Source organism: Laccaria bicolor, genomic scaffold (genome assembly GCF_000143565.1).
Source record: "Laccaria bicolor S238N-H82 LACBIscaffold_54 genomic scaffold, whole genome shotgun sequence".
In the NCBI taxonomy this organism is placed as follows: Eukaryota; Fungi; Basidiomycota; class Agaricomycetes; order Agaricales; family Hydnangiaceae; genus Laccaria; species Laccaria bicolor.
In genome coordinates, this window is record NW_001889925.1 from 187,590 (window position 1) to 200,123 (window position 12,534).

Genomic DNA, 12,534 nt, shown 5'->3' on the forward strand with positions numbered 1-12,534 from the left:
GTGGAAATACTATACTCATGACTGGTGGGCAGAATGGGGGCAGGATTACACCTATTGGAGAAACTAGTGCCTGATTTAGTAATTGTCGGTCAACAATGATGGCATTGAGAGGGGGCACCAGGCAGATGGTGTGAAAGTTATAACTAACTTGTCTCTTTGGCATTGGTGTATGAATGGCTCCGAGCTCGGGGAACAACTCTCATGAGTTGTGTTATCTTGTCTGCTCGGTAATATTACACCCAGACTGAAATGATATGGATGCAACCCAGGCATGTTCAGTGATATACTTCACTTGTAGGCTCGGTAGTGGTCCACTTGAACAAAGCATGGTTGAAGTACTTCCGGGCATTTTTACCAATTGAATCCACTCAGTTGTGGCTTTGCAGCCGGGCACGGGGGTGGCTGAAGGACTTTAATATTTAATCACTAGCATTACCCGGGTTGAGGCCTGGGCATTTTTGCTAATCTGGTTCACTTGTCTGCTTGGTGATTATGCATCTGGACATGGCAGCAGCTGAAATACTTGGGCAGTTTAATATGAAATCGGTTCTGTCATCCAAGATGCAGCCCGAGCATTTTTACCGATTTAATGCACTTGTCTGCTCCATGATTTTGCACCCGGACCAACTAAGGTAATTCAACAATTTAATATGAAATTACCAGCATCACCTGACATGCAGCCCAAGTGTTTTTACCAATTTGGTTTATTTGTCTGCTCTGTGATCTCGCATCTGGACATGGCACCAGTTAAAGTACTTCACCAATTTAATATTAAATCGGCTCAGACGCAGCCCAGGCACTTTTACCAATGTAATTGACTTGTCTGCTCGGTTATTTTCCACCCAGCCTCGGCACCAGCCAAAGTACTTCACCAATTTAATATTGAATCGGCTCTATTATTTGACATGCAGCCTGGGCACTTTTATCGATTTAATTCACTTGTCTGCTTGGTTGTTTTCCACCCAGCCAAAGTACTTCAACAATTTAATATTAAACAGGTTCTATTATGCGAGACGCAGCCTGGGCAATGTTACCAATTCAATTCATTTGTCTGCTCGGTTATATTTCACCCGGCCTCGGCACCAGTTAAAGTACTTCAACAATTTAATATTAAATCGGCTCTATTACCCGAGACGCCAGCCCAGGCATTGTTACCGATTTAATTCACTTGTCTGCTTGGTTATTTTCCACCCGGCCTCGGCACCAGCCAAAGTACTTCACCAATTTAATATTAAATTGGCTCTATTATCCAAGACGTAGCCCGGGCACTTTTGCTGATTTAATTCACTTGTCTGCTCGGTTGTTTTCCACCCAGCCAAAGTACTTATCAATTTAATTCACTTGCCTGCTCGGTTATTTTTTACCTGGCCTCGGCACTGGCTAAAGTACTTCAACAATTTACTATTAAATCGGCTCTATTACCTGAGACGCAGCCCAGGCACTTTTACCAATTTAATTCACTTGTCTGCTCGGTTATTTTCCACTCAGCCTCGGCATCAGTTAAAGTACTTCACCAATTTAATGTTAAATCGGCTCTATTACCCGAGACATAGCCTGGGCACTTTTACCGATTTAATTCACTTGTCTGCTTGGTTATTTTTCACCCGGCCTCGGCACCAGCCAAAGTACTTCACCAATTTAATATCAAATCAGCTCTATTATCCAAGATGCAGCCCAGGCACTTTTACCGATTTAATTCACTTGTCTGCTCGGTTATTTTCCACCCAGCCTCGGCACCAGCCAAAGTACTTCACCAATTTAATATCAAATCGGCTCTATTATCCAAGATGCAGCCCGGGCACTTTTACCGATTTAATTCACTTGTCTGCTCGGTTATTTTTCACCCGGCCTCGGCACCAGCCAAAGTACTTCACCAATTTAATATTAAATCGGCTCTATTATCCAAGATGTAGCCTGGGCACTTTTACCGATTTAATTCACTTGTCTGCTCGGTTATTTTTCACCCGGCCTTGGCACCAGCCAAAGTACTTCAACAATTTAATAGTAAATCGGCTCTATTATCCGAGACTCAGCCTGGGCACTTTTACCGATTTAATTCACTTGTCTGCTCGGTTATTTTCCACTCGGCCTCGGCACCAGTTAAAGTACTTCACCAATTTAATATTAAATCGGCTCTATTACCCAAGACGTAGCCTGGGCACTTTTACCGATTTAATTCACTTGTCTGCTCGGTTATTTTTCACTCGTCCTCGGCACCAGTTAAAGTACTTCACCAATTTAATATTAAATCGGCTCTATTACCCAAGATGTAGCCTGGGCACTTTTACCGATTTAATTCACTTGTCTGCTCGGTTATTTTTCACCCGGCCTTGGCACCAGCCAAAGTACTTCAACAATTTAATAGTAAATCGGCTCTATTATCCGAGACTCAGCCTGGGCACTTTTACCGATTTAATTCACTTGTCTGCTCGGTTATTTTCCACTCGTCCTCGGCACCAGTTAAAGTACTTCACCAATTTAATATTAAATCGGCTCTATTACCCAAGACGTAGCCTGGGCACTTTTACCGATTTAATTCACTTGTCTGCTCGGTTATTTTTCACCCGGCCTTGGCACCAGCCAAAGTACTTCAACAATTTAATAGTAAATCGGCTCTATTATCCGAGACTCAGCCCGGGCACTTTTGCCGATTTAATTCACTTATCTGCTCGGTTATTTTCCACTCGGCCTTGGCACCAGCGAAAGTACTTCACCAATTTAATATTGGATCGGCTCTATTATCCGAGACATAACCCGGGCACTTTTACTGATTTAATTCACTTGTCTGCTCGGTTATTTTCCACCCAGCCTCGGCACAAGCCAAAGTACTTCAACAATTTAATATTAAACATGTTCTATTATACGAGATGCAGCCTGGGCAATGTTATTGATTTAATTCACTTGTCTGCTCGGTTGTTTTCCCAGCCCTTTGAAAGTACTTCAATAATTTAATATCACCCGATGTGCAGCCCAGGCATTTTTACCAATTTCATTCACTTGTCTGCTGGATTATTTTGCATCCGGACATGGCACCAGCCAACGTACTTCAACAGTTTGGGATTTAAATGCCTGCATCACCCGATGTGCACCTTTACTGATGTAATTCATGTCTGCTTGGTGTAATTTCACCCGGACATGGTGCCAGCTCACACATCCTTTCCCTGAAAAATGCACTGGCCCAGACACAATGATTTAATATGGAATCGGCTCAATCACTCAAGGTGAAACCCGGGTATTTGTACTATTTCCCACTTGTCGGCTCCATTATTTTGCATCTGAACATGTTTGATTGGCTGTTTCCATGCATTTATACAGATTCAATGACCTTGTCTGCTCAGTAACTTTGCACCAGAATACAGGACCAGCTAATGTACTCACTGGCCTGATGCAAACATAAAACCAGAGGGTGATTTTGAATGCAGGACATGGCAAAGAACACTGGGGGGTTGGTACAACATATGAACAAGTAAACTTAGTTAGGCGATGTGTTAGCCAGGCTGGCTATCATCACGGGACAGATGGCAACATAAATTGTTTAATTGGAGACAAGCCAAAGAATGGTAGGGAGTGTGGTGCCGACTGGGCCAGGCCATATCCAGGCTGGAGATGGCAACAGATGAGGGCCGGCCTCATCTCTGCTCGGGGCTCACAATGAGATTCATGACCTCGGGTATGTAAACTGACTTTGCCGAGCCAGGGTGCGGCAAGTGGGCTGATCCATATTGTGAGGAATCAAAAGCTGTTCAGCTGACCCACAATCCAAGGCAATTTCAGCAGGGTCAATTCATCATTAGGCTGGTCGGCCGGCACACAGAACCACTCCTCAAGAAGATATGGGTGGCCGAGCCAGCTTTGATGGGGTCAACATATACATCGGCTCATCAGCAGGCACCATCAACCATGGCCTGTTTGTATGGTCAGGGGGCTCAGTGTTGTTGGGGTAAGGTCACTAATACTTGTGTTGTACTCATGTGGAACACCCAGCTTCCCTCACCAAGTACTCCAACAACAACACACAGCTTCCCTCATCAAGTACTCCAACAACAACATCCAGCTTTCTTCTCCAGTGTTCTCCATTGCTTGAGTGAGAGGAATACTCAGCTTTCATGACATATCAGTAAAGAAACCTCTCATACATATGCTACAAACAGTCAAGGAAGGGTGGCTAAAACCCTAAAAAATAATAGGTAAATTACCTAGAATATATGTCCCCCATCCCAAAAAAAATCACAAGTTTTTTTAGGAACTGGGACCCCAAACACCCCTAGTGGCTGAAGAAATATATCCTTGGTCAATCCCAGCTGCAAAATATATCCTGAGTCCATCCCAGACCAGAAATATATTTCTGCAGTGTGACAGTCACAATTCAGGGTCCAGGCATAAGAAATATATTTGGAGTCCATCTCAGTGAAGAAATATATTTTGGGGTGTGTGACACACTAGAAATATATTTGGTGTGACTTTGAACGTCAAAATATATTTAGGTAAAAGTGGAGATATACAAGCCCCAGAATATATACAATATAGATATACATACTGACATTTAGTCCCGTAGTATTCATGGAGTTTGCAAGACTAAAAGTCAGTTGGTAGTGGGTGACTGAAGTGTCCCTCCCCCTCTCTGTAACATAGAATCTAATAAATTTAATTAATTTAATTAATAAATATACTTCAATTTTATTTTTTGTTTTGAGATCTAAGTTCAGGAATTCTGAATTAACTTAGGTCTGTGGCAGTCCAGTCCAGTCCAGTTTTGTGTTGGGAGAGTCTAGTGGAGTCCAGTCTTGTGATTTGCAGTCCAGCCCAGTCCAGTCCAGTCCAGATTTATGCTTGCAGTCCAGTGGAGTCCAGTGGAGTCCAGTTTTGTGCTGGGAGTCCAGTGGAGTCCAGTTTTGTGATTGGCAGTCCAGTCCAGTCCAGTCCAGTGGAATCCAGTGGAAGCCAGTGGAAGCCAGTGGAGTCCATGTGGATTATGTGGGGGATGGTAAAGTATTGCCAAGGGAGTGTTGACCTGGTTCGAAGGCCACCCAGTGAGTGCGACTTTCTCCATCTCCGCATAGTTCGCAAATGTTGTCAACGGCATCGTAGTTCTTGTACTCTTCGGGTGTGGAACGGCCTCGTCTAGATGTAAATAAGTAAAACGTGACGATAGTTCATGTCTGCGACGTACGCCATTTGCTCCTAAATATCTGCTTGAAGTCTTTCTGGCTTTCCTTCGAGGGTGCAAACCTTTCGGAAAGCGAACTGGTGGCCAAAGTCTTTCTGCTGCTCTTGCTTGGAACAGGTACGTCTTTGCTTCTTTCGAGGTTGTTGTCAATCTGTAAATCTTGCCTTAATTCCTGTTGATATCGTGCCGCTCTGCCATGCCATGTTAATAGAAAAAACGCGAAAAGAGTATAACGCATGACCCACCGAACAGTAGTGGCGAAGACATCAGTCCACTTCCTAATAGGATAATTTTCGCGCTCGAAGACATCCTTTAAAAAGGATGAGTTGACGAAAAGGCCGTCCTTTTGATGCACAGATGGCTTGTCTCCTGAATAGACAATAAAGCCTGTGATGTCGAATTCGGGGTCAGTGCGCCGGATGATGTTTAGCTAGAAGAACACAATATGAAAACCTTTACGCGAATAAAAGAAAATAATAACTTACCAAACACTCAATCATCGCACGCCAGCGTTCAAAGCGAACCTCCGGTGCAACGATAGACGATCCACCATCCACGATTTCGTCTTGAAGCTGCTCGTAAATGTCTTGCATGCGTTCTTCCCTTTCCTCGCTGGACTGGTGGCTACCACTTTTATGATAAAACTAAGGCAATTGCCTGCAGAGCTGTGTGTATAAGTCCACAAGTTTTATGAAAGGCATTTCATAGATGTGTCCTGTGTTTTCTTTCTCATAAAACCTATGTTCTTTTCATAAGATATAGGCAAGGCCACAGAGTGCTTTTCATAATTAAACCTGTGCGCTTTCAATAGGTTTTTCATTCACTGAGTTAGGTGTATTCATTGCCTTTTTCATAATTAATGGTGTGCACTTTCATTGAATATTTCATTAGGAATTTTGGGTGCTTTCATTGCTTTTTTCATAATTAATCCTGTGTGATTTCAATAAATATTTCATTCACTATGTTAGGTGTATTCATTGCCTCTATCATATCTAATGGTGTGCGCTTTCATTGAATATTTCATTAGGAATATTGGATGCTTTCATTGTACTTTTCATAATTAATGTTGTGCAATTTCAATAAATATCTCATTCCCTAGGTCAGGTGTATTCATTGCCTCTTTCATATTTCATAGTGTGCGCTTTCATTGAATATTTCATTAGGAATATTGGATGCTTTCATTGTACTTTTCATAATTAATGCTGTGCAATTTCAATAAATATCTCATTCCCTAGGTCAGGTGTATTCATTGCCTCTTTCATAATTAATGCTGTGCGCTTTCATTGAATATTTCATTATCAATTCTGGGTGCTTTCATTGTGCATTTCAATAAATATTTCATTAGCTAGGTTATATGTATTCATTGCTTCTTTCATAATTAATGATGTGCACTTTCATTGAATATTCCACAGCTTTCATTGGGATTTTTCATTGAGTATCTCAATATTTCATTCCAATTTCATATCTGCCCCCAGGGATATCATTATGATTTTTCATTATATTCCATGATAGCAATGAAATAGCTATTATGGTCCATCCAATGGGTCATTGGGAGGGTGGTCACATGACAAATTTCCAAAAATGGTAAAAAAACAAAAGTTGTAGCTCTTCACCATAGCTTCCAGAATCAGTTGGAATTATGTCCTAAAGTGCTTCCATTGTGGAGATATAAGGTAAAAGGTTTTCAAAAGCGCCGCGTTTTTTTATAGACATTGAAAAACAGACAGGACCAACCACCTATTTAACTCACTTTTGGTACCTTTAAATCAATCTACTCAAGGCTGACCCCAGTGGTGAAGGCTTGGACAATGACAACTGGTCTTGGTATTGAAAGACATGACAAGTTGCATTGGTAGCACAGAGAATTTATCACTCCAAAAAAATCATGTGAAGATTGACTGTGGTCAGACATAGGACAGCAGATACTGATCTGAGTGGAAGGTTAACCAACATCAAAGATAGGATAGTGGCTTAGTATGGAAAACAGCCATGGACCTGACATCAAACACAACTATTCATAAGTGGCAGAATGTCAACTCATCCCAATCCTTCAATCATATCCCCAATGACCTATATATATATAGTTAACCACACTACATACTATATGTCAGAAAAGTGGACACAATTAACTTTTGTAATGAAAAAAGCGGACACACTACAAACCATTGTAGTCTGAAAAGGCAGATACAATTAACTTTTGTAATCAAAAAAGCGGACACTACAAACCATTGTAGTCTGAAAAAGCGGACACTATTAACTTTTATAATGAAAAAAGCGGACACTACAAACCATTGTAGTCTCAAAAAGCGGACACTATTAACTTTTGTAGTGAAAAAAGCGGACACTACAAACCATTGTAGTCTGAAAAAGTGGACACTATTAACTTTTATAATGAAAAAAGCGGACACTACAAACCATTGTAGTCTGAAAAAGCAGACACTACTAACTTTTGTAGTCTCAAAAAGCGGACACTACAAACCATTGTAGTCTGAAAAAACAGACACTACTAATTTTTGTAGTCTCAAAAAGCGGACACTATTACTTTTGTAATGAGAAAAGCAGACACTACTAATTTTTGTAGTCTTTGTCTGACCTTTGTGGTCTATGTCCAACTTTTGTAGTCTATGTCCGACTTTTGTAGTCTTTTTTGTAGTCTATTAGTAAACTTTGTAGGCTATAACTTACTTTTGTAGTCTGTCAGTGTCAATTACCCTTTTAGGGCATGTACCTTCCTTTTTGGGAGAAATTTCCCACGATACAATAGTTGTAGCCCCTTCTCTTAGCTTTCTAAATCTGTTGAAATCATGTTGTTTAGTGTTCTTTTCATGAAGAAAAATGCAAAAAAAAAAAAAAAAAACGCGGCACTTTTGAAAACCTTTTACCTTATATCTCCACAACGGAAGCACTTTAGGACATAATTCCAACTGATTCTGGAAGCTATGGTGAAGAGCTACAACTTTTGTTTTTTTACCATTTTTGGAAATTTGTCATGTGACCACCCTCCCAATGACCCATTGGATGGACCATAATAGCTATTTCATTGCTATCATGGAATATAATGAAAAATCATAATGATATCCCTGGGGGCAGATATGAAATTGGAATGAAATATTGAGATACTCAATGAAAAATCCCAATGAAAGCTGTGGAATATTCAATGAAAGTGCACATCATTAATTATGAAAGAAGCAATGAATACATATAACCTAGCTAATGAAATATTTATTGAAATGCACAATGAAAGCACCCAGAATTGATAATGAAATATTCAATGAAAGCGCACAGCATTAATTATGAAAGAGGCAATGAATACACCTGACCTAGGGAATGAGATATTTATTGAAATTGCACAGCATTAATTATGAAAAGTACAATGAAAGCATCCAATATTCCTAATGAAATATTCAATGAAAGCGCACACTATGAAATATGAAAGAGGCAATGAATACACCTGACCTAGGGAATGAGATATTTATTGAAATTGCACAACATTAATTATGAAAAGTACAATGAAAGCATCCAATATTCCTAATGAAATATTCAATGAAAGCGCACACCATTAGATATGATAGAGGCAATGAATACACCTAACATAGTGAATGAAATATTTATTGAAATCACACAGGATTAATTATGAAAAAAGCAATGAAAGCACCCAAAATTCCTAATGAAATATTCAATGAAAGTGCACACCATTAATTATGAAAAAGGCAATGAATACACCTAACTCAGTGAATGAAAAACCTATTGAAAGCACACAGGTTTAATTATGAAAAGCACTCTGTGGCCTTGCCTATATCTTATGAAAAGAACATAGGTTTTATGAGAAAGAAAACACAGGACACATCTATGAAATGCCTTTCATAAAACTTGTGGACTTATACACACAGCTCTGCAGGCAATTGCCTTAGTTTTATCATAAAAGTGGTAGCCACCAGTCGAGGCAAAGCACCTTGATAGTGGTGGTACCCACCATCCCAAGGCTGGGTGAAACGATAGGTGACCGCCTCCAAGCAGAGAAGCGATCGCATGTGGTTCTTGTCGTCCCATGAAAGGTCGTCCTCCAAGGAGAGGATCTCGAAAACATCCTCTCCAGAGTTACGAGTCTTGTCCAATGCCATCGCCGCCTCGATGATGTATGAGTTGATGTGCAGTTCGTCTTCTTCCCTCAAAATGTTGATCGCGTCAACGTAGTCCTCAGGCCAGTGGGGGGCTGAAAAGCCCTGTGGTATGGGGTGCCACTTCTTCGTCTCATCGTCGAAGTACGTCGTGAACCAGTCGGCTGCACTCTGGCAGCCTTCAGTCAGCTCGTGACCATGGTAGTAGCGAGTTGTCTTGTCAGCATAGCTGAAGCAATATGCTACGTCTTTGGACTCGCATGCCTCCCTCATAGCCTGGATCTCGTCAGGGCCGAGGTCATGCATCGAGAATGACCTTGGATGAAAGTCTTCATCCCGGATGCTGGTGAGTTTCTTTCCGGTTGAAGGTATATCGTTGGGGTCGAAGCTTGAATAACTATTGGCAAATTCATTGGCGCCTTCTGGCTGGTCAGGCAGCGTGATGTCGTAATCGTCCGAACACGTTGAGGTTAAGTCCGATAGCGTGGAGTTGCTGTTGCCCGCACTAAAACAAAAGACACGTGAGTTTCAACATGTGTGTTTGGACTCGGTTAAGAAGACGAACTTCGTGGTGATGGCAGCGGGGGCTGTAGGTTGAGCAGACGAAGATTTATGGGTAGACCCGTACATTCTGAGCACAGGGGCTGGTTTGGACTTGTGTGGAACAGGCCCGGGCCTGCAGAGTGTGGTTGTCAGACAGAGAAATAGAAGCAAAAGCAACTGACTAAAGTCTGGTTGAAGAAATTGCAGCTGGCATAAAGTCAAGCAGCATGCGAGTGACCTAAGCCAGCTCAAAGGACGGGGGCCACTCCCTCGAGGTCGCACGGTAAAACCAGAGCAACGCAAGTGGCGAATGACACTCCATCCAAACCAGCCCACAAAAAGAAGTAAAGCTTAAAAAAGAACAGAAGCTTACCCAACAACGTCGGAGTGAACAGCATCAGAAACCGGGTTATTGACAGGTCGAACAGCCGCTTGAGTGGCAACATTCCTATTGGCAAAGCAGTAAGTACACGGGGACTGCAAGCAATGAGCAATGAACACGCAGCAACCGACTCAAGTCTGGTTGAACCAGTTGTCGCTGACATCAAGTCAAGCAACATGCGAGCGACCTAAGTTGCTCGATGTGGAGGGAATAAATGTGGTGGGAATGAACAATCAAATTACCTTGAAGTCTGCACCCTAGCTTCATTGGCAGTGTTTGGTCGAACAGCCGCTTCATTGGCTAAAATCCTATTGGGAGATGAGTCAGCGACTGTGGGACTGCCACGGTTGAGCAAGGAACTTGTGGCAACCGACTCAAGTCTGGTTGAACCAATTGCCGCTGACATCAAGTCAAGCAGCATGCGAGCAACCTAAGTCGGCTCGATGTGGAGGGAATGAAAGGGATAATTAACTCACCCTGAAGGCTGCAGCCTAGCTTGGATGTGTACACCATCGAAGACTTGAGCATTCGAAGGGCGCCGTTGAACCTCTACGGCAGCAGAGGGGCGCCGCTGTGCCTCTTTGGGAGCAGCAACCGTCTTCTTGGGCGGCCCAGACTGCACTTGGGTTTTCCCCATGGCGGCGTCGTTGGCAGGGGCACGGATAGCTGTCTTCTTCTTAGGCGGCCCATACTTCACTTGGGTTTGCCCAACTTCTTGATTGCCGGTGTCGTTGGCCTGAGTGAAAGGTGTGACTGGCTCACTTCAGTCACCCACCTTGACCAAGCTATTAGCCTTGTAAAATGTAAGAATGTATCCAGGCTAATAGGTTGTGTGACCATTTATTTTTTTGCCTTTGGGAGAAAATATAATATTGGATTGGGTAGAATATGTTTGACCTTTAATATTATGACCAGAAATGTTTGGGTACATAAATTGTGTTCAAAAATATCCTAGTCAAGTGAAAGTGGTCAGAAATGTTTGAAGGGTGTCAGACTGGTAAGAAATGTTTGAAGTGTGTCAGACTGGTAAGAAATTTTTGAGCTAAGTCAAACTGGCCAGAAATGTTTGAGGTGTGCCAGAGTGGCTAGAAATGTTTCAGTGGTGTGACATCGCTCAGATATGTTCTAAGCATGTCACACTGCTGAAAAATCTTTTAGCCTTGTCACATGGCTCAAACATATCTGACCAGTGTCACAGGGTATCTGGGGTCCCAGTTTCAAGAAAAAAACTTGGTTTTTCTGGTGCAGTTTTCTCAATATTTTGTACATTGGTTTTTTTCCCCTCAAAACTCATCTGAGTTTGTTCTCACCAATACCCTGCTTCTATCTGCCATGTTCACCAATCTCAGATTGTCTTCACCAACACCCCACTTCTAAGGTAGACGACTTTCATAATCGTCAAACGTCATGTGACCAATGTGACAGCTGCTAAAAAGGGTAATGTTTCACAAAATTCGACTGTATATATAATTCTAGGGGTCCTATTGTACCATAAGAACCTAGCTTTTGTAGATAAATATCCTGGACACATGAATCAGTAAAAAAATTGGAACAAAGTTCAGTTTTGGTAAAGGAGATAGAAAAATACAGTCACCATTAGTATACAACTAATTAAGCCCCCTTGCTGTCATGTCGTGTCTCCAAAAGCATTTTTATCTACCTCATACTCGCAGTTAGGTCCTGAAGATTCATGGATGCATATGAAAGAGGCTTAGAGGCTTGAATGGTCAGTAGGCGGCATGGTGCAGCAGTGGCGCCTGAGTGTGGCGTAAATACAAGGGGCATTGTTCTCCCAGATAAGATATCATGAGGGAACTGGGAAAGAAGGGAATTGTTCAAACCCATGTCACACAACATTTAGCATACTTATCTCATTATCTGATCCAGCACTGTTAATAGTCTGTTATATTAAGTGTCAATTTTGAAAATGCATAGGCTCAGTCAGTTTTTCTCCAAGTTGCTCAATTTTTTGCAGAGGCATTGACATTAAGTAGATCTATGGAAACTAGGTCCGTACTGCATTCAAAATCGAGTAGGAAGAGCTCAAATTATTTCTCAGTTGTTTTATTACCTGATTTGATCAAGATGTAACAGTAAAGTAATGGCATGTGACGTTTGACAATTATGAAAGTCGTCTACCTTATCAGTCATGTTCACCACTCTAAGGTTGTCTTCACCAACACCCCACTTCTATCTGTCATGTTCACCACTCTAAGGTTGTTTTCACCAACACCCCACTTCTATCTGTCATGTTCACCACTCAAAACTCATCTAATCCCCAAAACCCCTGCTCAGTGTCTCTCTCACCATCTTTCTCTCTTGCA

At 41.8% G+C, this 12,534-nt stretch overlaps 1 protein-coding gene across 1 annotated transcript; it reads right to left on the bottom strand.

Annotated features, from left to right (window-relative positions):
- Window positions 1–8,784: 8,784 nt before the first annotated feature.
- LACBIDRAFT_333679 (uncharacterized protein) lies at window positions 8,785–11,050 on the bottom strand (the record flags this gene model as incomplete). The annotated part of the gene is made up of 8 exons (XM_001888355.1): window positions 8,785–8,831; window positions 8,861–8,911; window positions 9,141–9,790; window positions 9,851–9,961; window positions 10,202–10,276; window positions 10,453–10,518; window positions 10,687–10,946; window positions 10,973–11,050. 8 exons carry the CDS (start codon window positions 11,048–11,050, stop codon window positions 8,785–8,787), a joined length of 1,338 nt encoding a protein of 445 aa, XP_001888390.1.
- Window positions 11,051–12,534: the final 1,484 nt, after the last annotated feature.